At 41.2% G+C, this 26,177-nt stretch overlaps 1 protein-coding gene across 1 annotated transcript in view; it reads right to left on the bottom strand.

Annotated features, from left to right (window-relative positions):
- Window positions 1–26,177, bottom strand: part of macrod2 (mono-ADP ribosylhydrolase 2) — a 409,617-nt gene that overhangs the window by 70,114 nt on the left and 313,326 nt on the right. The window contains exon 8 of the mRNA XM_084948980.1: window positions 20,229–20,302. Coding sequence (XP_084805106.1) covers window positions 20,229–20,302 — 74 coding nt within the window. The remainder of the gene's footprint in view (window positions 1–20,228; window positions 20,303–26,177) is intronic.

Here is a 26,177-nt window from a genome sequence, read left to right as displayed (position 1 = left end):
TAGATTCTCCTCAAAGGCAGGTTAATGCTTATATTGGCTGGATCTTTGCCTTTTAACAATGCAATTAGCCAGGCAAAGGTAGCAACAAATCACTTTCACTTGCCCTAATTGATTTCTAGTCGTTGTAATTATGACTATCAATTGTGAGTCACTACAAGGAGGGCACACCAGCTTGGCCCCAGTTTTAATTTAGTCCAACTGAGTGGGAAAGCGTCATGGTACAAAAAAGGACCAACCTAAGATGTACACACACACACACACACACACACACACACACACACACACACACACACACACACACACACACACACACACACACACACACACACACACACACACACCTCCTGATTGGTTCAGTTTCTCACCAAATTTGCAGGGATGTGATTCGGCATATGTTCCTGCTATGGGCAACCGTGTGAACAGGTGGAGCAGAAGATGGTGTGAATGGCTAGATACATAGCATGATAGAGGCAGCGCCTTCTGTCACAGTCTTGAGAATAACTTAGGTCTAATGAGCCCCATGGCCACTGCTGACTTCAAGGGTCATGTTAATGAGAAGCAGGGATTGGTTAATCACACAGCTTTCACTGACAGATTGAGCTCCATCGGCTCTATCTTCCATCACTGCTTTGTCTTTGAGCACTGCTGAGGACTGTTGAACACCGAAGGCTGGTAATTTCATGCTATTGCAGGGACTCAAGTAGAAAATAGTGATTGGTTAATGCAGTGCCTTTCCTTTTCATTTTTTCTTTCCATTCAGGAAGAACGATAAAAAGACCAAAAACAATTACCTTTTGCAATTTGCTTCAGTTTTCTTGTAATGAGAAAGTGAAAATGACTTCTTATGAGCAGGGAAGTATAACTACAGGATTCACTCATGAGCACTTGTCCACATGCGCCAGAATTTATAATAATAATAAATAATAGTCCCACCTTGGCGAGCAACAAAGAGATACTTAAATGCAGTGCCAAACCCAAACACGATGACTTTATGTGCAGCTAAAAGCTTGCCTAAACTAATCAGAATGGGGTTTTGTGCCTCATATACTGTATGTTCCATAAATTGCTGCACCTATTACACATTTCCCATGTCTTCCATACGAAGACATTTTTGCACAGTACTATAGAATATAGACTGGTTGAAACAAACAACAACACATTTCACCCTGACAAGAAAAAAGGAGGAAAAAAAAACATCAAAAGGAAGAAATGCACACATAAGCAAACACCAGCAAAGACAATGGCTGCAGATGACAGCATCTTTGCAGTGAACTGAGACTAAGTGTTGAAATAAAGATGCTAGCAGTAGCAGTTTCTACACAGATTTCTGACAATGCTTCCTTGTGATTGTGCACAGCTACGGCACATACAATATAGTCTCCAAATATCTGACTGGCACCAATGCACAACCACGTTGGGCATTTTAGTGATGTTGTAGAGGAGCAGAAAAAGTAAGGGACTTGATTATTTCCTCTACCAGACCACAGCAGGCTTTGGTGGAGGCTCCTCATGGGGAACACTGTGTGCACTGTGGGAGAACACCTCGGACCCTCGTGGAGTGACAAGAGCTAACAAACACTTATGGAGCCCGCTCTGAATAATGCAAATTGTGTCAGCTCTCACACAGCTCCACCTAACAAGGCTCTGGTGGTTTCACATGGCATCATCTGTAACAGTGACAAATCCCAGCATGATGCAAATTAAAACAGTGTATGAGATTATTTTCACTATAGTGTACCACCTCCACTGATTCATGAACCAATAAATTCCGCCTAACAGAAACTGCTCCGAGCTACTACACTGATATATTCACTGCAGACGTCTGTTAATAGGCTTGTTAATAGCAAACATTACGACACGTTTCTGACACTCCATCACATGTAAATGACATCCTGATTAGAGTTTACAAGCACAGATACAGGAACACACGCGTGCACTGGACCACATGTGCGTGCATACATTTCATGCATTTTTTTAGACAGTTCCCAGAATCCCAGCAGCAGGTCCAGAGCAACGTCTCTGGTCTTGGTCACTATTGAGGTCTTAGCCCCCAGCCCTCATTCATCACAGTTTCTGTCTGAATCACAGCACGGCTGTTTTTTTTGTTTTTTCTGCAGACTCTGCATTTTAAATTGCCTATGGGGGGAAGAGGCAATGATGGACGCACCAGTCTGGGCATCTGCTGCAACACACTGCAAGCCATCCAGTCGGGGTTTCTCTCCCTGACAGCGCAACTCTGTCGAACACATAATGCACATCTGGGAGTAGTCATCAGCCGACAGAGTAGTGCCTGAGTGACCAGTTGCACTCTTATCCCGAGACTGATATAACTGTGCCAGTAGAGTTTCTGCCTGACAAAAGAGCCGCTAACTCTCAAATAACATCTCTGCCATACATTCTCTGCAGTGTTGAATATCACCAAATATATTCCTCAATGCGAGTCAGGTTTGTCCCTAAACTATACACACTGGAAAGGCAAGATTATGTATTATGTTGGACAGTCATTCTAATTCCTCCTCATCTCCCTTTGGGGCAAATGAAAGCCTCCAGTGCACTGCTGTGACTCATCCAAGGCCATTTTTACACCTCGACACCTTGGCCTGATGAGAGAAACCATGCATGATAATTGCATGTGACTCAACAAGCTGCGGGGACACTGTTAAGTAAGCAGTGTGCTTCCAAACGCATTGGTTGATGTAACTGTGTTGACGTGCCTGTCATTACTCAATTCTCATTTAGCTGGTCGCTGACATCTTTAACCCCTGAAATAGGCATAGCAATGACAAACTGGGCGGCTCTGGTATTAATAAAGTATGAAAAAGGCGGTGTTCGAATCTAATTATTAGTCTAATGCATTAGATGTGATCACACGGGCTCTTCAGTGATGAGGAAATCATCTCCCGTAAGACTCCACACTGATAATTACAATAACATTAACCTTTGCCTTGTTAATTCAAGCCCTCATAGCAATTCATCTCAGGTCACAGACCTCTTAAAACATTCCTTCACCCTAGCTTTGCAGGACGGTGAAAACATTGATGTGCGCCGACAGAAATCAACTTGTGAGAAGCACACACTGTTTCTTTAAAATGACTAAAAGAGGAGAGCTGCATTCTCTGCCTCCTTGAGCATATTTCCTTGTTACCTTGTCAACTGTGGTTTAGTGCACACGCTCATGCACGTGAAAAGAGCTTTGAGCGAGGACAGGTTTCAAACCGACACAATAATTAGAATACCTCAACGGCAACGAAAATGCTTCATTAATCCATTCAAGTCTCACTCTTAATGACTATCTTTATTGCGCTCGTGTTGCGCTGTTTGGATGCTTCTAATGATGTGTGTGTTGTGAGCAGACAGAATTTGCTGTTAGTTACACTTCCAAACACACACACGTGCACGAACTGCCTCCTGCACCTTCTCTCCTGCCACAAAATCAATCTCAAATGAGCTGCAATAACAGCTAGCGAAAATTAATATGGATACCACAGATAATAAACACTTGATAAGTCAAGCACGAGCATAAAAACACACGCGCGCAGGCACAAGATAGAGATCTCACAATAAACTCTGAAAAGTGGAAAGGTTTCCAAGGTTCCAGGTTTCTGTTCCCCTGACAGCATTATTAGATCCTGCGCAAGAAAATCAATTATTTTCTCTTCATTACCAGATTAACTTTCAAATAAAAATATTAAAGTATCAAATTAAAGTTTAAAAATATGGTAAGTGAGCCTCCTAACTGATATTCTGATACGCGACCGGTGTAGCTTTGCTGTAAACTGTCTGTCTTCGACATGTTTGTTAAGCGTACATCGATTTTCACACGTGGAAGCTGAAAATGAGGCTGTCGCTTCACATGGTGTCAAGTACCGTAACCGTAAAGGCATGTGATTTTATGTGAGAAAAATACACTGAAATGAGCTGGCATTTGAAAGCTGGAACGTATAGCATGCCTTATTACCCATTAGACAGGCAGAAAATTCTCAGCCTGAAACAGTGAGGGGGAAAAAAAAAAAGATGCACACGTCAAAATAATCAGTCACATTTGGGATTGACACAACTGTGTGATTTGACATGTGGGGTTATTACTTGCCAATCACACTAGGCTGCTTGGTGGGTTTTCTTCCCTTTTTTTTTCCCAGTGCGCTGCACAATCTTTCATCTCTAAACGAATGATGTGAGCTCTGCTGCGAGCAAAAATGCATTATGTATCTTTTTAAAAATGTCATCATATTCATATCATGTTAACATTACCTATCTGTTCACCGATAGACCTGTTCTATTTGAGCTCAAATATGTCAGCCTTTGAAAGATGGCTAAAGCTGATATTACAGCTTCCCTTGCACGGGGGAAATGAAAACCTTGAGAGCCTCTACTGAGATGTATTGGTATATTCCTTTTTTCAAACACATCACATGTAATTAAGGTTGGCACAGGAAAATGCAACAATATTTTGTCTCCAATTCAAAAGTTTTTCCTGCATATTAAGTGATGTAGGGCTGATGGGGTAAATTGTCATTCTGAGACACAAGAGAGGGGTCAAAACATAGTTAACACCTATAATATTTATCCGTGGGTTGATTAATGGGGACAGCGCTATTAGCACAGAGAAAGTCACTGACAAAGAACAGAAGTTAATATGGAAATGGGGAGGAAAACCATAACATTAACACAAACAAGTAATCACATTAACATTTATGATTTACAGTCAGTCTTAATGACTTATAATTGATTGATCTCTCAACAATGAGGTAAATGAGCTTTAATGCACATGGAAATGTGCATATTTCATTACTTTAGATAAATAAATAAAAATAATAAATTGTCCAAGTATCTTTGGATAGTAAGGCTTGATATGCATATAGCACAAGATGCCCTCCGACTTTCCCTGATTTGCATCTAGATAGCTTTAATTATGAATAAAAGTCAAGTTACCCGATTGGATGGGATAGTGGAGAATCGATTGGGTAGCGTGCATAATGACAAAGGGCACAGCAACACACTCTATCAACTTGGAAACCATATCGGTGGTACAGCAAATAACGATTTCAGTGCACCACTGTACACGCAATTACTTTTAAACATTTGTAGCAATTAGAGGCTTTATCAGACCTAATTTTTGCATCAACAAATAAATTATCCAGTGTAATATGGTCTCGAGCCCTTTGATTCGAAAAGGAAAAGAGGGTGTTTGTGTCGAACAGGAGCCGTAAATTAGCATCACTTCTCAAAACCTAAAGGGTAAAATATAGATTCTGAAGCCTAACATTTCCATTTATTTTCCATTGAAGGACACTTGATGATGATATATATTTTCCAAATGTCTGGCTTTTCCCAATTAGTAATGGAACCTAAAAATTGGAGCAAACTTTTGGTACTTTTTCTATTGGCACACAACAGACGCCACACTTTTAATTGCAATTTGATTCATGACTTTACTAGCAAAATAACAAATTTGGGTGTAGCTATAGATGCTTTTTTGTTACTTAAAACCTGACTATTTATTAAGCATGAAACTCATGGAATTAAAATTCTAACAGTATTGACAATGCTTGTTAATATTTAAGCAAAGCCCATTTCTCCGATTTTATGGCCTTTCAAATTATGGTTAAATATTTTACAGCTTACATAATATGAAACAAGGCCCAGACTACTCTGTTTCATAACCAACAACATAAAGGTATTGTTGAAGATGTGTCAGAAACCTGTATCTACACATTATGCATGCAGTTATATACAGACTCTGTGATTAAAATAGCTTCTGGAGAAACGAGGAGTGAGAAGTGACGAGACTTCCTATAAGCCAACACCAGGAAAACCTGAATAAAACCGTATTTTAATAAAACGTGAATATATTTATTGAGATTTAAGCCAACACACACAGCAAACGGCTGAGTGGCCCTGCGTGTGTGTCATCCAAAGCCTTTTAAGTTTGACATATACAAATCAGAGCAAACATGTCAAATCCGCATCCAAACAACATAAAGAAAAAGGACATTTACCACACGAGCTGTCCGGTGAGACAAGACTTGGAAAATCTAAACACAATGTATCTTTAGATGTTGTAATGCAGATGGATGGCTGAAGCATTGTGTGTCCCACACGGGACCACACAACATAAGATAAAATCAGTAGTTTAGACTGCACAGAAAAGGGCATTATTAAAGTAGTCATATGATGTTTCTCAATATTTTCTTTCTTATCTGTATTACTAGGGAAGTAGAGTGGTGTGTTGGTGCCTTTCTGCCTGCATGGGTTCCCTCCAAGAGTCCAGAGACATGCGTGTTAGATTAACCAGTTAAAACTGGCCAAAGGTGTGAATGGTTGTTTGTTTCTTTGCGTTATCCCCTGCACAGATTGTCAAACTGTAGAGAGTATACCCCACCTCTTGCATGAGAGGATGGATATATACTGTTGCAATAATGGATTTTCATACTAAACATAGTCAAAGTTTCAAATAACAAGGTTAGCTTATGTACAAATAATCCCTAAGTAAGCCCCGCTCTAAATACTCAGATTTATTATTTATTTAGTTATTTCCACTCTTGGATCTGAATGGTGTCAAAGAAAGGGAATGTTCTCAATATGTTCGGGGAAAACAGCTCTGGCTGTGAGCACAGCAGCCCCACTCACCCCCTGTTCAAATCTTCTGTTTGCCGGTTAGGCAGAAGAAAGATGGCTGCTGGCCTTTAAGAGAGATAGGCCAAAACTGCTAGTTTTAGACTGAGGCCAGTATGAGATAAATAAACAGAAATGTGAACAGTAAAGCCTGAAAAGAGTCCTGGAATTAAAAAATAATTCAAAAAGAGTAGTAATGCTGGACAAAGGCTGTCCATTTATACCATTTATTCATCATCATCATCATCTACAGTACGGGACTCCTCATATCTCCTGCTCATATCTATGACACATTAAACTGTTGTTATATAGTTAAGGGTGGTAGGAGTTTCTCTCACAGAGATGATTCACCGCAGCCTCTCTGGAAGTGTCAGTCGTCAAGTAGCAACGTTGTAATGATGTAAACAGTTTGACTCTGAGGCCATTCTTCCTCCAGCAGGCAGAAAAAACACAAACTCTTATAGGCACATAAAACTTCACCGATACTGATATATGTCTGTGACAGGCCAAATGATATATCTGCCTCGCTCTGCTCTACTGTTGATCCATCTCTAACAGGGCCATAGCATCATTCCAAGAGCCTGATTGTACTTTGATTGTTTCCAGCCCACTTCATGAGCGTGCGGTGTGCCTGCCAGTCCTGGTGGACTGAATCAGGACATAATGGGTTCATTAAAAATCGCCAAGACTGCTGGCATTGGAAAGAATGATTAGTGAGATAAGCAGGGGATATGAGCTTAATGGAACAAGAGGTGGCTCACCAAGATTAAAAGCCTTTTCCACATCACTGACGTTTTCCCTCCAATTCAGCAAATCACTTAATTGAAATTCTTTTAATTTTCTTTTTAATTTTCTTCTCAAAACTCCTCCTGGAATTGCAACCCCAAGATGAATGGTAGACTGAGGTATGGTGGTGAGACAAATTTTATTACACTTAAGTCATTCAGTGTGTCGTCTAGGAGCCTTTTTGACTCATTTATTACTGGAATATGAAACAATTTATCAAATATTAGAATAAACCTGGCAATACTTACTGACTCTACAAAAGTAAAATCATGCAGTGCCCTTGCTTTAAAGTCAAACCTTTGAAGTGAACAAAAATAAAGAAAAATATATAATGTCAAATTAAAGGAAACCCCCCCCCCGATGATCCAGAGAGCCGTTACTAAATCCAAGGGCACTGATTAGTTGCAGAGTCATAACACAACCATAAAATCCAGACATCAAACATGTCAAGAACCTGCTAAGAGCCAGATTTCATGGCAATAGAGACAGGGAAATTGAAGGTTGGCTGCTGCCAGTCAAAAATGAGTGTGAGGGCTTTGTAGTGAGATACTCTGTCAAGAGCTGTGCAGCCTCTGTGGTTTGTAGCATGGGCCTTCAGAGAGGCTGCACAGAGGATGAGAGACATAAATAAGTCTCCTTTGTCAGAAGAAACCACAAAGCTGTCAGCTGCAGCCCTCACAGGCCTACGATGCACAGGCTCAGTATCACCCTGAAAAAAGAGAAAAAAACACAACAACAAAAAACGATTTGTTGGTATGACTCAAATTGATGCGGCACTATGCTTGGACCATTTTAGAATCGGCTCGTATTGCAGTACGATGTCGATGAATGTCGTGTAATGCAATACAGCTGGCTGGATTGTATATAATTATGCATATGTGCACAAACATACTGTACATTCAGGTAAAGGCTATACTTACACCTAATCCTGAATGACGTCTTTGTTAGCGCCATCAAAAGAGAAAGAAAAAAACAGTCTTCTCGCTGCTAAAACCAAATCACGAGCAGCCATTGAGCCCTCTGTTAGCAGCATGTTTAGACAATAGTATCCCTGAAGTCTCTGTGATTATGAGACAGGCTCAATCTGGGTACGGTCCAACCTCTGGCTGATGAAGGGAGAGAGCATGAATGGGGTCTGATCAGGTCATGTTGAGAGGACTCAAACAGCACAAAAAAACCTCAAAGCCTTCTAGAGATCCCCCTCAGTCTCTCTGTCAGAAGAGGATGAAAAGTGGCTGTGCTAAAGCTACCCGGTGCTCATACTTTAATGTCATTCAGTTTGCCTCAACAGAGGCAAACACAAAGTGGGTAATTATTTTGCAGTTTGTAGTTTTTCTTTTTTTTTAAACAAGGCTTGTGTAAATTGTTTTCTACAGTCTGGAGCCAGTGTTATATAAACAGTGTGCTATGAAAACATCAGAGGATATTAGATGCAAAGAGGATGTGTCAGAGACGGAGAGCAGACCACTTCTAAAACAGCGTGTTTGGAGAGCGGAGCAGGTTCGAGTGCGCTCTGTGTGTTCTGAAGGTCATGCCTCAGACAGTCTGCCTATCTTCATTACGCCCAGTCTTGTTTAATGATATACAGGAAGAGAGGACAGCGTCTCAGTATAAGAGCTTGTCTGTGAATGTGACAGCACATTTAATGCCTGTAATGCTTTGAACTACACCATTCAGACCTTTTGCCTGACTATCTCTGATATAAGCTCAGTTCCCAAACAACAGCACAGGTGCTGATAAGAATCTTCGCTGCACTTAAGCAACAATATTAGACACGGGCACCCGGCTGATAACACTTAACACCCCACACTGATATTTGTCACAATATAATGTAGGTATCAGCATATCAGCTTGATAACAGGCTTTTTTACCTGCTGACTATGAGTACTACAGACACTTCTAATTATTAACAATTTCAGTTCTCAGTATAATTGATATCATTATCAGCATACCCAGAGACCTCATTATTACATGTTACTCAGTAGATTATATATATTTCGACTGGCTTTGTTTGTCACCATGAATCCGTTTTATCTAAAGCTTGTTACTGCCTGTAGCATTTCCCAACGGACCAAAAAGTTACTTACATTCTTTAAAAGTAAAAAAAACAACAACAAAAAACCTCTTTAAAAGTTAAAAAAGAAGCATTTTTAGAAAATCTGCTGGGTGTATGTAAAGGAATTCATTGTCAAACATCATTTAAAGGTTTGCCCCTTTGACGTAATGTAACACATATACGCTATATGGATTTCTCAGTGATTCTTTTACTGCCTTTAATGCTGCAGTGTAAAAAAACCCATCATCGGCTTTTTATTTTTGTAACATTTCAAACAATTTTTACAGCAGCTAGCTAAAAAGTGACCGTGCAATGTAGCAGCAGTCTCTCTCAGCACCGAAGAAAAGAGATTCGACATTTAACTTACAACGCTTTTATAACACTGAATTTTCTACGAGGAAGGACAGATATCTGACAGAAAACTCCGGCACGAAAGTGCTGAGAAATCTCATAGCCAGACAGATATGCAAGATAATCAATAGAGTTCCCATTGGAGAATGAATGTCTGCAGCATAACCTCATTCTCTGAGAAAATCTCGTCTGCTCAGTTTGAGGTTTGCCCTCTTCGGATGAGAAAGTAGAATTACTGCGCATCAAAGGCAGAAAATTGTACCAGATTTGCCAGAATACTTTGGCTCTGTATCCTCCAGATTAGATTTGATGTCCATCAAAGCTTTTATGAAAAACTCTGTCTGTGGTGTTCACATTACCAAGTGAGTGTGCTTTTCATCCCCTAACTGTGAACAAATCTAATCCGATGACTTCACGAAGAGGTACATTTTCATTTCAGCAGTCAGGAGAGACTGTTAGGAGTGATTAAAAAAGTAGCTGCAAACCCAATTTATTTGTTGCAGAAACATGCTCGTGTTGGACATCGGTAATAAACAATGCATTAGGAGAAAGCTGAAGGTGAATCAAAGCAGAGATTTCTGTCTTGATTGTGCAGCATGTGCAAGCCAAATCCTTTGTTAAGGAGTCCAATGGGATGCTTTCACACACTACCCCCCCGCACAACCACTCCAGCCCACCTTTTATTCAGCGAAGAGGAAGTCATAAAAGCAGAAGACAAGTAAAAAAAAAAACCTCATAGCTACGCCGCTTTAGTTATGCTGGTTGAGCAGGGACAGACTCTGGTGTACTGTCAAAGTTCAGCACATAAATAGTAATTCAGTGCTTCAGGCGAGGAGAACACAGGAGTGTACTGGGGACCACTCTACAGGACGACAGCTTCTTAACAGCCTCCACTGAATGAAAAATAGGAAACATAGAGAATACAGTGATGGGAAAAGGTTGGGCACATCAAATGCTCTCTATTACATCTGTGACGAGGACGGAAAAGATCCTTTGTCAGCCGAGTAAATGAGAAAGAGGAGTTTAGACAGTTAAAAACAGTAATGAATTGCACAGATGGGCGTTGCAGATCAGATTTAGTCTGTTTTATTTATTTAAAATTGATATATAGTTCAGAATCCACATTAAAATGTTGGCACAACAGAACAATTTTGAGAGCTCTATACTCCTCAAGAGCGAAATTCGACGAGGTTCACACTGATTAGGCCCGAGCAAGGGAAAAGAAGCCGAGTGGATTCTACCAGTGCAAACAACTGAAATAAACAGCATTATGGAGCAGTACAAAGGCAATATCAGAGATTGTCCTGAGAGAGCGTAATGGAAAAGGACTTGTTCTGTCACAGCCTCTCATGGTGATAGAATGCCACATGCTCCCTTCTGACAGTGTGATATTGGCTTGGCACGAGCTTGATGAATGCATCAGCCATAAGTCAGACAAACCCCAACCCTTCCTGGAACAGCACCCTCTAAGATGTTTATGCCAGGGTACAGAGGCAGACATTGTGTAATAGGACTGGAGCCATTGTCTGAAATAGGTTCATGGAAAGTGGGCATGCCCAATTCCAATGTCAACTATTATTTCGGATGGAAGGTTATTACTTTTTAAGGTTGGCTGTTGCTTGGTAGACAGGATGGGCGTTTAGCTGGGGTGACTTTGCAGTACCCCACAGAGAACTAGCCAGACCTTCCTGGTGTTTGCTTGTGGCAGGTGGTGAAGTGAAAGAAAGAGGGGAAGAATGGGCGATGAAAAAAATGAGGGGCAACCTTTCCCTAGGCAGGTGATGACCCATCCCATACCACCTGGCTTCTTGCCAGGGTCAAGCAATTAATGCTGCCCTCCTTTGATTACTTTAGACAGCCTGAGGATACAGGAGGCCAGCGGATAGTGTCCGGTCCAGGAACGTTGCACAAGGCAAAGAGGAGACAGCTCTGAAGAAGGTTCAAGCTTGGGTCGCACTGTTAACATGCAAAGCTGTTATAAACATAAAATAAATAGGCAGCTTTGCTTAATTATTTGCTCATTTGCATATTTATGTTGTATAAACACACTGTGACGGAGCTTCGTCAACCTTTGTTTTTACTTCTCTGCAGTCACACAATTCACAAAAAATTCACAAATTTCACAGAAAATGTTGTAAAACTTTTCATAACAGGTAACTGTGAGATGGGATGTTGAGATCTAGGATTTTTTATTTTTGTTGACAAGAACAGTGAGCACATAAAATCTTCCACCATCCAAATTGTGGTCACAGAGCCTTCACGCAGCTGGTGCCTCCCGTTCACCCATTTTACCATTCTGTACCATGTTGCTGAGACTGATTTCTGTAGCCCTGTCGAGTTACAGCATGCACCACTCCTCTTGCTTTGCTGGTTGAGGACCCACAGAAACAGATTTCTCTGTCCATCACCACTATGGAGATGTTCAACAACAGTCACACACCTGGATAATTTCAGCACCTAATATTCAAAGGCACGACATCATCACGTCATGATCTACCCATAGCTTTCTTCATCTTTCTTTCTTTCTGCTGCCCAAAGAAAGCTTACTGTATCAGGGATTAGCTCCACCGAACTCAGCATGACTCGAACTAAATCACGCTGTCAACCTTTAACACAACTTTGAAGAGCACCGACACCCTTTTCCGCTTAACCGAATCAATTGGCCATTGCTGAAAAAATGACCTTGTTAGTCTTATCTTGAATATCCTTGTGTATACTCCTGCTTTGCAAAAGATTTAAATATAGGTTTATTTAACTGAATCCACCAGAAAAGACAAGTGACTGAGACACAGGCAAACTATTTGTGAGGCCAGTTGATTCAGTTTGAAATTCTGTTATACCTATAGACTCGATGGGGACGCGTGTGACATGACATATGCAATCATTAGATCTTCTCCCATCTCTCTAAATGTGGCAAACCTTATTTCAGAATACAACCTTGGGCTAAAAAGTGCCCTGATCAAGTAATTTATGCTTAGAAATAAAACATTGACTTTCAAATGCACCACTGCCTGAAGCCAGGCTTTGAGGCTGATTTGATCCCCCTTTGAGATGGTGAGAGATATGGCCCATTCCCCCTAATCACATGCCAGAGACCGTGCAATCACACAGCAACAGCTAAAGTAATCACTGTGGTGGTCTCCACCCTCCTCCCTGAACCGAGCCCCAATCCTACAACATCGGTAGCACTGGGAAGGCCTGCTTATGTGATGCTCATACAGAAACAGACACACAGCTGCCTGTAGAACTGGACCCCAATACTCACAGTGAGAGCGTGTTTGTTGATGGGATGGTGGATAATGACTAGCTGTGAATGGCGAAAGAGCAGTGAACTCATGCAGCTACAAATATTTGAACAAGAAGGTTGAACATTGTTAGGTGCTTAGCTCTTGCCTTTCAGTGTCTGAACCCTCGACTAAATGCTGCAGTACATTAACTCACATGTTGCCACATGGTGCAAGCAACCAATGTCCAGCATCTTTTATTTCTTTTATGATAGTTTTTAAGACTATACTTTTGTTTATAGAACATAATACATAAGTATGCTAATACAAAAAAAAGAAAGCATACCAACCTGATAACTACAAACAGTTAAGCTGCTGAAATTAATTAGCTTACCGAGTACAAATCAGCGATCTTTCTCTCCTTCTGGTAGTTGGGTAATGATGTTGCTTACTGTATCAAAGCAAGGTATGTTTGCTATATTTAATTATGGACTATTATGCCTTGCTACATCTCAGAACTTTTAAAATTTGCATTCTCGTCCTCCAAATATAATTGGTAGATGAACTGGTATTTAAATTGTGCTTTTCTACTCTAAACCAACACTCAAAGCCCTTTTAATTACAAGCCACACTCATGCTGTGATGAATGTATTTTGGACAACTCAGGGTCCTTTGTCTTGCCCAAGGATAGTTAGACATCAAGCCAACAACCTTGCAACTGGCAGACAGCCTGCACCACCTCCATATATATAGATGCCCCCCAAATATAGTGAACGTACTGTATATGCTTACACAGAGTTGCAGGAGATAATGAACTGCTTAAATAATATGTATCCCATTAACATCTGATTTTAAGAATTCAGACTTGCTATATACAATGCAAATGCATGCAACTGTTTTACAAGTTGGATGCTTTACTGTCCACATCCACTCTTTTGCAGTATCGGCACACACTTCATTACAGAAGCAATGCTAAGCAAGGTTATTTGTGTGTTCCAGACTTCACGGCTCAGTATCAGCACTAGTGAGTGAGAGGACAGTGGAGTAGTCACAGTGTTTCCCATCCTTTTCTGCAGGTCACAGATAGACTACGTAATTATCGTCTGTAATGAGCGTTCTTGTGACAACACAGCCGACGATTTTGTTGTTGTTTTTGTCATCGTCTGAATTTGCAGTACACGACCCAGCTTACTCCTAACACTGCAAACACACATACACAGACAAAGCACCTCCACGGTAAAGGTCTCCATGCTTCAGCATGGGGCGCCATGGTGTAAAATTGTCTTCAAATAGAGCGAATGAACTACTTGGACTTTGATGAGTCTCCTGTCCTCCTCTGAACCAATAGCTCGACCCACTCTTGCTTTATCACGGTGTGCCAGCCTACCGCTATCTGCGCTACACTAAATCAATTAGCATGTCATTAAGATAGCTTGTTCCAGCACAGTAAGCATGGAGTGGCACTACAGTATCTACAGGACCAGAAAGAGCTGAACTCAGAGGGCATCATATCTTACTGTCCATGTGTCAGAGTGCAGTGGGCTGTGTTTATTGGTGGGCTTGGTGCATGTGTAAAAGAGCACCTGGTTATGGAAGACGTCAGTTTCCAACTTCAAAAACATTGAGGGCTTTCTAGTCGTGCATAAAGAGTTAACATTGTTTTAAGCCTCAGAAATAGGTAGAGCCCATAAAGACAAGTGTGCATTATTGCAGAAGGTGCTACTTGTTAATAAGTTCTGTAATGTGCATTAATGGCCATGGTGATTTAAGTACTTAAGTCGTCACAAACAGCTTATCCATTACTTTCTGAGTGAGATGCAATCAATTCTGTGAGTAGAGTAGAGCTATATTTATTCCTTTATTATTCGTTTGACTCTAAGTGGGGACAGAACATTAATGGAGAATTCAATATTAATCTCCCTCAGTACAGAAAACTCTCAGTCATCTTGCATCAGAGACTAAGGTGATCATTCTGCAATTACCAGGAGTAAAGCAACACCTTGGTCTTTGGGCAGAGATAAAGATGATAGGCTTAATCCTCATTCGTGCAGAAAAAGGATTTCTCTCTGATGGTAAGAGCTTCATGCAACCGTTTAGATAAACACTGAAAATACAGTAACATTTGATCTTCATAATAAACTTTTTTAAAAAAATCCCTGACAGCGAGAGGACTTTATCAAAGCTGCGGTTCGCTCTGCAGATAACAGAGCTAAAAGCAAAAGATGTAAAAATTAACCTTGAAGAGTGTCGGTTTACAAACTGAATGTATCATCTTAAATCTATTTAAACACAGAAATTAGGAGTATATAACTTCACCAACCTGAGGTCAAGGGAATCAAAGGGCACACGCCATATTATCCAGAGTGAGTGAGATAATAAAATTGTCAGATCATAAAAGCCATAAAAGATCCATTCTACTGCCGTGGTCCAAATAGCTGCCACTAATGTATTAGACTACATGGTATGCATTAGCACTGGTGCCAGTAAAGTAATTCTCTCAGAGAGAAAACTATTAAGGCATTCATATACTCACTCTAAAGCATTTTCCCGGGAAAATCTGCAGGTGTTTGACAGACACGCATAGAGGAGGAATGCTTTTCTCGGAGGTCAACCTGAGCTCCTCCATCCACACGAGACAGTATATCACGTGGATGCAGAATTGAGTGGTTAGGCATGTTCTTCTGATCAGGCCGTGTCTCCCTGATGCTCCCAGTCAGAGCAAACAATTCAAAGGGGCTAGACGCTGACTTCAAAAGACCACGCTGGCTTTGAACACTATGCCAGTTGCACAGCCCATCAGTGGCACATCAGCATCCTCAAGGCATGCAGGGAGCAAATTTGAGCAAATCACCATCGACTACAGATGCATCATTTGGCAAAGAGTTTTCACTGGATACCAGACAATAAAAAAACACCATGAAGAGGCAATGCAGCAACACAGAGCTCAAGTACCATCCCACTTAGTAGCAGCTTTTGCTTCAATTGCTCTTGGGTCTCAAAGTATTTTCTCATAAAGGGCTTTGTTCATAACTTGAAGCTGAAATGACTGTTTCTGCTGTATTTTCTTTGGCTCTTATTCAAATGGATATCGAGGCCCACAATGTGCCTATTTTTTCCTTCATTATATGATATGTAAACAAGACTAATATACACATATATGTAGACACAAACAATACTAACATCATTATTCAGCCTGTCTTTCACACACTAAATGAAAGCTTATTGATATCGGTGATTTTGATAAAGGAGTTGGTATTATCTTATTATAAAAAAGCTCAAATTTCTCACAACTGATAAAGCGATCATTTATTTTAAATCTGTTCCCCTGTTTCAGCCTTTTAGAAAGTCGAATAAAATGGATCTTCTCTGATATTTAAAAAAAAAAAGCTGACTGGATGAGGCTAATGGAACGAAAACTCTGTCTCTATTTTTTTGGTCTCTCCTTGGGGAATTCATTACCATCATAACTGTCACGTATAGGAGACAATAAGCAAGCACCATATATTTAATATACTGTCTGCTTACCCAGCATGCCAGATAAAAATGGTCGCAACGTTTAGATTTTCTAAATATGAACCACACAATATAGCCATCGTAACAGCAACCATCCATCTTATTCAACTGAATGACAATGAACGCCTCAAAGTTGTCATGTTGCAGCTCCATCTGCCAAAACCCAGACAGGCTCCTAAGCTGATACGCATTCACACAGAAAACCACCACCATACAAAGCATACAAAATATTGCATTTATTCGTAACAGACACTTGACATTTGTCACAGAGTCTTCAGCCTTGGCTTGAGATGGAATTTATTATCAGGTGTCTTAAATGACAAATGCTACTAAGGTAAACAGATCATTGACAGAACAGGAAATAGGATGTAAACACCTGTTTTGGGAACATCATTGTCACAGTGGAGTGCTTAATACTAAAGCCCAAACCAGAGTAATGTTGAAAGGTGAAATCTCTACACATCAATTCTGTCCTGAGCAGCACAGTGCAGCAGAGCTTATTACAGACTCTCAATCTGTCTCAAGTGTTCAGACTATGTCAGTAATGCTGGGCTGCGGGGCCCTCGAAACGCTTCATTAAAAAGCTTGGCTATCCAGAGCACATCCGTGGCAGCCAAATAAAGTGTCAGACCGCATTTTTCATCTGCAGATTAAACCTATGTAAGCCTGAATTAAACCAAATTAGATCTGAAAATGAGAAATAAACCAAAGCCAGATGAGTGGAGAGGCATGTCTGCTGTGAGCCGGGGGGAAACCGCTCAAAGGCCATATGGAGGAGAGGTTCTCTAGGATGTCACTGCCTCGGCCCCTTATGTACTTTTTGAAGTCATTAGAGCCGTATGGTCTGTTGTTTACAAATACAAATTCTGTTTCATTAATTCACATGGAATATACGGGGAAGCAGGGACTGAGCCCCTTATTCTTTCATCTGTTATGATCTAAAGAATCAGTTCAGCACTCAAGTATCTCTAGATTAAAGGATCTGTTCTCCCTGACCACATTGAGGCTGTTTATTCCTCCACAATGGAAGTCTAGGTGCTTTCAAGAGTGAGTTTCAATCTCGAATTGGGGCCTTTGTGTGGCTGAGTGCATTAGGGCTACACTTTGCTGGCCCGGTAGATAAACTTTCTGTTAATCAATCACACAGTGTCCCGTCCTTTGTTTTCTTTTCATTCTATCTTCCCATCAAGCCCTGCACACACCCACACATACACACACACACCGTACGCACACAAAGTCTTCTGCCACCTGACGTTACTGTGTTCTCAGACCTCTATGTGGACAATTACAGATCAATAGGTGTTTGTGACTAAAACCTGCCAGATTCGAATGCCTATAAAGTGGTTGCCGTCTACACTGTTACCCTCGCCGCGTTAGACGCTCAGCCAACCCACTGTGCTAAAATTCAGCCACATGGTATCTTCTACAAAACATGGCCCCGAGATGACTTGTCTCTGTAGACGCCTACAACACAGACTGAGCGTACAGAGCTGCAGATGAGCCGGCAGCGCGATCTAGCCCTTTTGTTCCACGCATCATAAAATGGGATCCAAACCTTTCATTCTTGTTCGCAAAACCTTCAACAATCAGTGATGCGAGCCACAGTAGAAACGCTGAACCTTCGATGGCATCGCATGCAACTTTGCACACAACCTCTGGATTGCCTTTGAAGCGAAACTGAGAAAGCGAAACAACTTGTAGAATACTGTACTTTCAAGACTTTGATTGAGAATGTCTTTATGCATGGTAAACAACTGCCCATTCACAATTTTCGAGTTGACAGCACCTAAAAACTGAATCATATCAATTATCAATCATGCCAACACTGGGTGTGTCTATTGAGTAAATGTTACAGTGATAAATTGCTTTTCTAAACATAGAAAACAAATCCAGAGGTATTCATCTTAAGATTTACTGCACTTCAAAATGCTCACATGCTTTTCCTTTGAGCATTGAGAATTCTATTAGACATGTATTTGGATTCTTCCTGAGCTCTTCAAACAAACAAAATAAAAAACATAATCACATCATGCATCCTTCTTTGTGGTACACGAAGATTAACAAAACGCCAGGCAACCGTGAATGAATCTGAATCTGCAAGGAAGCCCTCCTGTGCACGTGCATGTTATGCTGTGCTTCTGGGTAAAATATATCGCTATATTCTCCCAGATCTTATTAAAAGATCACTCTTGGTTTAGTTAGAGTTGAAGATCTACAGACTGTGCTCACAGTTTTGCCAAATACTGCTAAGGAAAGCCTCCGCAGTATTTTGCCAAATACTGCTAAGGAAAGCCTCCGCAGATGTCTCTCACGCCCCCTCCATCACTTGTAAAACATTTCAAACTTGGAACATCACGACTACGAAAGTCAGCTTTGAACATTAGCTTGTTATTTACAGTCAGCAATAACCTGGTGGAAACCTTCTTTCTGCCAGAGGCTTGATGGATTCCCCAACTACATGCTACAGGAATCATCAGGCAGAGCGCAAGTGCACAACAACGGCAAAATAATCAAGCAAGTCCGTATCGTTTGGCTGCTTGTTGTGAACATCCATAATACCGGCTGAAGGATGCTGCAGCACATCAAGCTGTGAGCTCTATAAAACACCTCAATCCAAAGTGACAGATATAAACAGTACCACAGTAAACAGAGACGACCCCCAAAGGTTAGCATCACTCACTGACTCACAAGCTGGCAAATGTTCTGCAAAGTCTTAAACAGTCTCCTGACAACTACAAATTTTTTTTATCATTGTGGACTAAATATATATTAATCTGTTAAATATCACTTGTAAGTCACGATGCATGTAAACCACCGCCATAAAAGCCACATGCAGCTATCTCCTGAGTTATTATTTTACAACAGTCTCATGGATTTTGACCCTGTTAATTAGTACTAACACATTAGCAATTAATAAAGTACTTTATAAAGGCGATAGCACCCTGGGTGAAGAACTTAAAATTTCACAAAACAAGATTACAACTTGATAATCGGTTCCTATCTGACATCAAGTCCACAGTGTGTTGAAAGCGTGAAGTAGGAGCTCTGTCAGCGAGCATATCAGTGTTTTTCTCAGCGAGTAAAATAACCTTGGCGGTAAAGATTTTTCTTACAAATGTGGCATACATTTTAGCTCTGCACAATGCAAATGGATGTATTACGGTCATTGCAAATGACAAGAGACGCAACAGATAAAAATTGAAGATGATTGTCTGCTTTCAAGATTTTACCGTTCGTTTAAGATAAACGTGTGAATTTGTGTTTTTGACCAGAGAAAATGTGATAGTACGGCAGATCTGCATCTGAGCCTTCAGTTCTTGGAAGGCGTGATTATAATTTATCTAAAACAAATAACAATTTGAGATTATTCCATCTGATGTGTTTATGTTCTTCTGGGTTTGACAGCTCTTCCCAGCACTGACCAATTAAACAGTCAACAGACCATTTAAGACCCGATTAGACACAGACTGGCTTTTAATTTGATATGCATGCAGACCAAGCAAGGCAGGTGGATAAGATGTCTGTCTGAAACAGAGACGCATGACAATTGGAGTTCAGTGTTTCTGCTGTGGTCCAATCATCTCAGGTCACAGCAAATCGGCGAACGTGAGAAATAGGCGGTTACTTCACAAATGAGGAAGTGACCTCAGATCGACAACATGAATCATGCAGGCGTGTCCTACCTTATCAGGATTGTCTTCGATCCAGCGTTTTACTGTTTTCAAAGCAATGTCAGCTGCAGGCTCATTGGGAAAGCCTAGACATAAAAAAGGAAAACAAAAAAGAAGTGTCAATACCTGTTGTATACAACATGCAGATACCAGAGGGAGACAAAAACAGACAGGCAAACAAACAGAAACGGATATCTCCAAAGGTAATGGCATTTCTCCTTAAATCAATAGAAAACAGCACAATCTGCTCGGCACTGGCAGATGAGCACAGCTGTCCGTTCAACTGCTGTAGAAGCTTGTTGCCAGATGCAGGGTGAAAAGAAGTGCTATTTCTGGAGGGTGAGGAGAGCAAATACAAGCTACATGTAAAGACACATCTGCAAGCATCATCTGGAAGTATAAAGCCCTATTCAAACCCTCACTTCAAGCAGAACTGATTAGGATTTTGTCTTGATGGGAACAATTACACTTAAACGTATGAACTTTTAAGCGACCTTATTTTACCCGCATGCCAGAGTAACCATAAAGGCAGCGTGGCTAACAAGCAATGTGGTTGTATTAATCACAACAACTGTGCAAGCTGTTGTGATTGTATCGATGGAAAAAAAAGATTGTAACTTTATTAATTTTTAATAAGGGAAGGCTTTGCTAGATGCTGATCTCAGGATCATTTGCTTCCACTGTAGACAACTTCCCAAGTGCAAACACTTAGAATGAGCTATTGACTATAAAACCCTTCGGGCCAGCCTTGCTAAGAGCTAAAGAGTAGACAGTATATGCCATTACCAAAAGAGCTGACAATCTGCTATAGAGCAGTGTTTCAGCTCTCTTCATTTCAAAGTAATAATAGTTTAGTTTGTTTGTCTGTGTCGTTCACACTACTTGACTCAGGCACATTGATTTTAGATCCTCTGCACAAATGCACAAGTTAGTTTGCTGCTCTGTGAGTACAACCTTTACAGTTCAATATGTCTAATTCAAAGACCACAAGCTAACAGATAAACACAGCTTAATTTTTTCTGTCACAGTGACCCTCTTCAAGATTAAAAACTAGTCGCTCATCTATTGTACAACCCCTGACCTCTGTAAGGCACAACAGGTTATGGGAGACGGTGTCATAGTCTAACGAAAGAGGTCAGGACTTCAATTTCAACCCACATAAACTGATACAAGAGCCAAGCCATTCTTGTAGCCTGCCGGGTATTGAACATGCCACATTTTCAAACACTGTTCCTGTCCTGGGTCACTGCCATGACTGTAGCGCGCTATGACCTATGAAACAGCCTTATAAGCACTGCAACAACTTCTATCATTTAAGTCAGATGTAAAGAAAAATTAAAAGCCAGAAATCGCTAACCTTGCATTTCCTCTACTCTTTCATCGCGCTCTCTCAGACCACCTGCTGTCACAGTTTCTCAATAACTATTCTCTAAATGCTTCACATCAACTGCCTTGACAGTCAAGATATAGTGTGCAGTGCTTTAACCCTACCACCTTCACCCATCTGACTGCTGCTGATGTCTCTTTTCCTTACTGCTTCTCTTTCCCTCCCCTTCCACAGCTTGACAGGAGTGGCCGAATTACACCGAGGAGAGAAGAGGGGTTGACTCGCTGCTGAGCCCTTGCTGAGCTCCTGTTCAAGCTCTGGGTGAAGCAAGATGTGAGCTGCATGCTGGCCAGCAGTGACAGCCAGTCTGCTTCTATGGCTCTGTTAGACAGTGTCTGCAGACAGTGCACAGCCCCGTTCACAGCTCCTGTCCTTCAAAAGATGCCCCGAGAGCTGCGTGCTCAGAACCTAATCCAGAATGCCAAATCGGTCTGCAGGTCACCTGGCTCTCCCTGTCTCCCAAGCACACTTAACCTTTCCAGTGATATCATTTCTTTTTTGTTTAAATGTTACCTTTTGGAAAAGTGCTACCACACCTATGAAGGAGTAACAACAGATCAAGTAACACAAGCCAACAGATGTGTAGATGACAAGAAAGCTTAAAAAAAATAGATCCACAAAGAAAACACCAGCTGTTTAGGAAACCGCAGGAGAAAAAAGAGAGGCGTCGGAGAAGTAGAACACAAACAAATGAAACAAATAAGTAAATTGTTAAAATTGTAAATAACTGCCTTTGTGCTCTAGCTCTATTCATCTTAAGAGAGAGATAAACAGGCACACATTATATTTGGAGCTAAAAACAGGTCTAAATCTCGATAATAGTACATGCTGGTCACCAGAAGTGTGGATGGCACTGAGTACGTTTAATCTATTCTATGTGGAGTTTCTACAAATGCTTTATTGATTCGAGAGCTATACCTATTAATCATAGCGGAGAAGAAAAGAGGGGCAGAGAGAGCAGTTAGCTGGAGAAATAATGAAAACAGTAACAGGAAGGTGAAATGATAGACTTGGTAGTCTATGTTGGACAGAGATTTAGATGGAAAGCCTGTAAAAGGTGTCAGAGCAGCTGAGGGCAGCCTGGCAGAACGACCCTGCTCAACTGCAACATCAAGGTCAATGGCAGCATTTCGAGAGCTCTCTCATCATTTGTCTCCTTCTGCAACTTTTAACTTTCACCACCTCTCCTCTCTTTGTCCATTTCAGCCTGGCCACGTACGTTGAAACAGCGAGACAGAAAAACTCTCAGTCCACACGTCCAAAAGAGTCTCTCTCAGACCTGCGAGTCACAGCAGGAGTCGACACAACCCCGCTTCCTGAATGATGTTCAGCTCTGACTCTTTTATATGCTCAAGTACGCACAAAATGACAGAGTTCAGTGTTTTACTTCTCCATCTTCTCCTCTCAACACCTCCTTCTCATTTTTTTGCCATTTGCTGTGTTGAGAGTTCAGGAAAAACCAATCTGTCAGGTGGCGGGCAGCTGGCGTCGGGCGCAGTGATGGTGGGCCCTCCAGGGTCCCTGCTCTACTTGGCTCGGCTCTCACCTATGCTGGGAATATGCTCGGCTTTGGGAGATTTGTCTTAGTGAGGTGCACTAATGGGATATGTGCAGCACAGCGCCGCTGATGAGGGCTCAGGTGGCGCAGTGTTATTTCTGCTGAAGGCTTCTCTACTTCATCACCGGGCACAGGGCGAGGAGAGGAGAGGGGAGAGAAACGTGCATGTACCGTGTAAATAAAAGGACACAACAACACTATTGTGTAACATTGGGATATGCAGTCAACAATGTTGACACTATAGCAGCTACAAGCCAAGTGTTCATCCAGTAATTTCATGCCTTTGACTTAAAGCAGCATCATTGAACTGTTTGAGAAGGACTGCTTAATTTCCTTCTAATTTCCTTTTAGTTAAAGCTTTATTTTTATCCCCATCCAGCAAGTTACATCCAGCTTGCGCATGTGCACACTTGCTTTGATGTAGCCAATCGACAGGATCTCCACCCTTTCTTAAAGGGTGGAGACACTGGTCATATGCAAAAAGCACTTCTTGCACAAGTCCTTATGTGATTTTTCAGGCATATAGTAGGTTGTGTATTTTACATGAAGCTAAAAACGAAAGAAAGTCCCTTGAGTTTGATGTTAAAGCTAAAAATTCAGATATTCTGTTCAGAATGCTAAAAAAAAGCTCCCATCTCAATCGCAGTCAACTCTGTAACAGTTGGAAAATAGAAGTTCGTGGTCAAAAATATCCACTCAACTGTAACATGGGAGGAAAAAAAATATATAAATGTGTACTCTGCCTTAGGGGAAATTTTGGCTTTAAGAACAAGCAGGCCCATTGCTCTGACTGTTGCCAGCATGGCAGCTCTTTCACATCCTAAATTTACTTTAACTCAACTTTCAGAGTTAACTTTTGCAACAAACTTGTGCAGCTAAGGTGTTTTTTCCTGTGGTGAGAAGTGGATGCATCACCTGATAAAGTGAGCAGTAGAAAGTCAACAAGTTGAATACATGTCCGGGCTATGTTACATTCCCATTCTTTATTTGCAAATGCATGGGTAGCCTTGTAGGCGCACACTGCAGATCACACCACTTTTGTTTTTCCTGAGTGGGCTTATATTGTGCAGAGAATACCACAGCCTGCTGTTATTTTAGGGCTTCATTATTTCTAGTGTTTCTTTCTCTCTCTCTCTCTCTCTCTCTTTTTAGCACCTAGTCTTCTGATTTTTTTATTTTTTTATTTCCAAGGATATGGTGCCAACAGATAACAGAAATGGTGAAGTCTGATAAACTGAGGCTGTATGATGTTTGAATTCGTCACAAATACAGAAAGTGCAGGTTTTCTCCCCTTGAGGCAGAAACTGTATTGTTGGTTCCACTCTCCTTCTCCACAGCTGTAGCTGGTCAAGTTCATGTCTCAACACTCGTCATTCATTTTGATGAGCTGTCTACCTTAAAGCTGTATATAGCCCGAGGCTGAGTTAGCTGGGGCTGGCAAACTCACCACAGGTGTTGGAATGACAGTAAACTACCCCAGCGCAAAAAAAACAAGCACAAAACAAACATGCGAATGTTTGACCATGCGTAATATTCTGAATCACCAGGTATACATTTCTAGTTAAGTATTGTGTATTTTTTTTAATTAGTGTTATTACTTCTCAGCTCCATTTTTCTCTTTTTGTAACATGTAATTGCTCCTTTCATAGCTGTATTTTTAACAACAGTAATAAAGCAATTTCCCTGCAGGGATCAATACAGTTTTTTTTCCTGATTCTTCTTCTTATTATATTATGCTTAGAACAGTGATCTGTACTTGTTTTAAAGGTCTTTGGCAAGATAACGCCTCACAGCTTTCCTTGAAATATCTTAATAGTATTTTTTATTAAAAAAAGGACTTTTTATTGCTGTTGTTTTCAATAAAATGTTGATAGCTTTAGTGCTATTATTAAAGATAGCTGTAATAAGAGACAGGCAGGCTGGAATCATTTAAGCTCAGTATAAAACAATGTAGATTAGGTGGATGTGGTTTGAACAGTAGAAAATCATTAAGCGTAGCACAGCTGAGCTCTGCTCTAGTTGGAGGCATCAATGCTGTGCGTTCATCTGAAAAGTGAGCGGGGGAACAGGGTAGTCACCCCATCAGGGCCCAGTGGAGAGGTGAGTTGACCCGGGGTGGAGGACAGAGTAGAGCCCCAGGACTCTAGACGCCATTGCGTGGGTGTCAAATGGCCCGGAGCTGCTCCTACACCAACACTGGGACACGACAGCAGGGCTGTGACCATGACCGACTTTGCATCCCACAGAAGGAGACAGAGACAAAGAGGGATGGGAGGGTGTAATGTGAGGAAGAGAGGCAGGGGAGGGGGGGAAAGAGGTGAGAAGAAAGAGGGCAGAGCACAACAGCTGATGACCTTCCTTGGAAATAATCCATGTAGGTGATAGCATGCTTTGTCCTACATGCTAAAATTAACACCCGACGTTTTACTTTGTAAAAACATTCTGAGAAGTTTGTGGAATGAAAAAGTTTAATGCTCGAACAAGTTTCACAAACCCTTAAATCTATTGTCCTGTGGGTGGGAGGTGTTTTTACATTTGGCTTATCATCTGTGAAAATTGAAGGGAAAAAAGTGCTGAGAACAAATGCACATTGGGCCACGGAGATCTTGCTTTCTTTGAGCACACACTCTGCTGCCCACTGATACAACATATTGCTCCTACTGTATGTGCCTTGAAATACCAAAACCCAGCTAGATTAGGCTTCATGTATTTTGAGAGAAGGGGGAACCTGCCTGGGCCATTTCTGGCAAGCTAGCAGCAAGCAATCACTGTTTAAAGATAAGGTGCATGAATGTCTCCAGCCCTCCTAATCCTAGACAGGGATAAAGAGAGCCAGACCATGATGCTGGTTAGAGAAAAAAAATCTTAGCTGCTTGACACCTTTGATCTGGACGGTACAGCGGGATGGCAGTGTGGACATACCAGTAGAGCTTTGGTAGATTACATCCACATATCTCCCAAAGCCACCAGTCAGTGCTAAAAGTCCTTTGTCAACAAATCTCGGATCAGTTACAGA

This window comes from Perissodus microlepis, chromosome 13, assembly GCF_051167445.1.
Source record: "Perissodus microlepis isolate ML-2025 ecotype Zambia chromosome 13, ASM5116744v1, whole genome shotgun sequence".
Lineage (NCBI taxonomy): Eukaryota > Metazoa > Chordata > Actinopteri > Cichliformes > Cichlidae > Perissodus > Perissodus microlepis.
The sequence above is the reverse complement of the archived record's forward strand: the minus strand, read 5'-3'. Positions and strand labels throughout refer to the sequence as shown.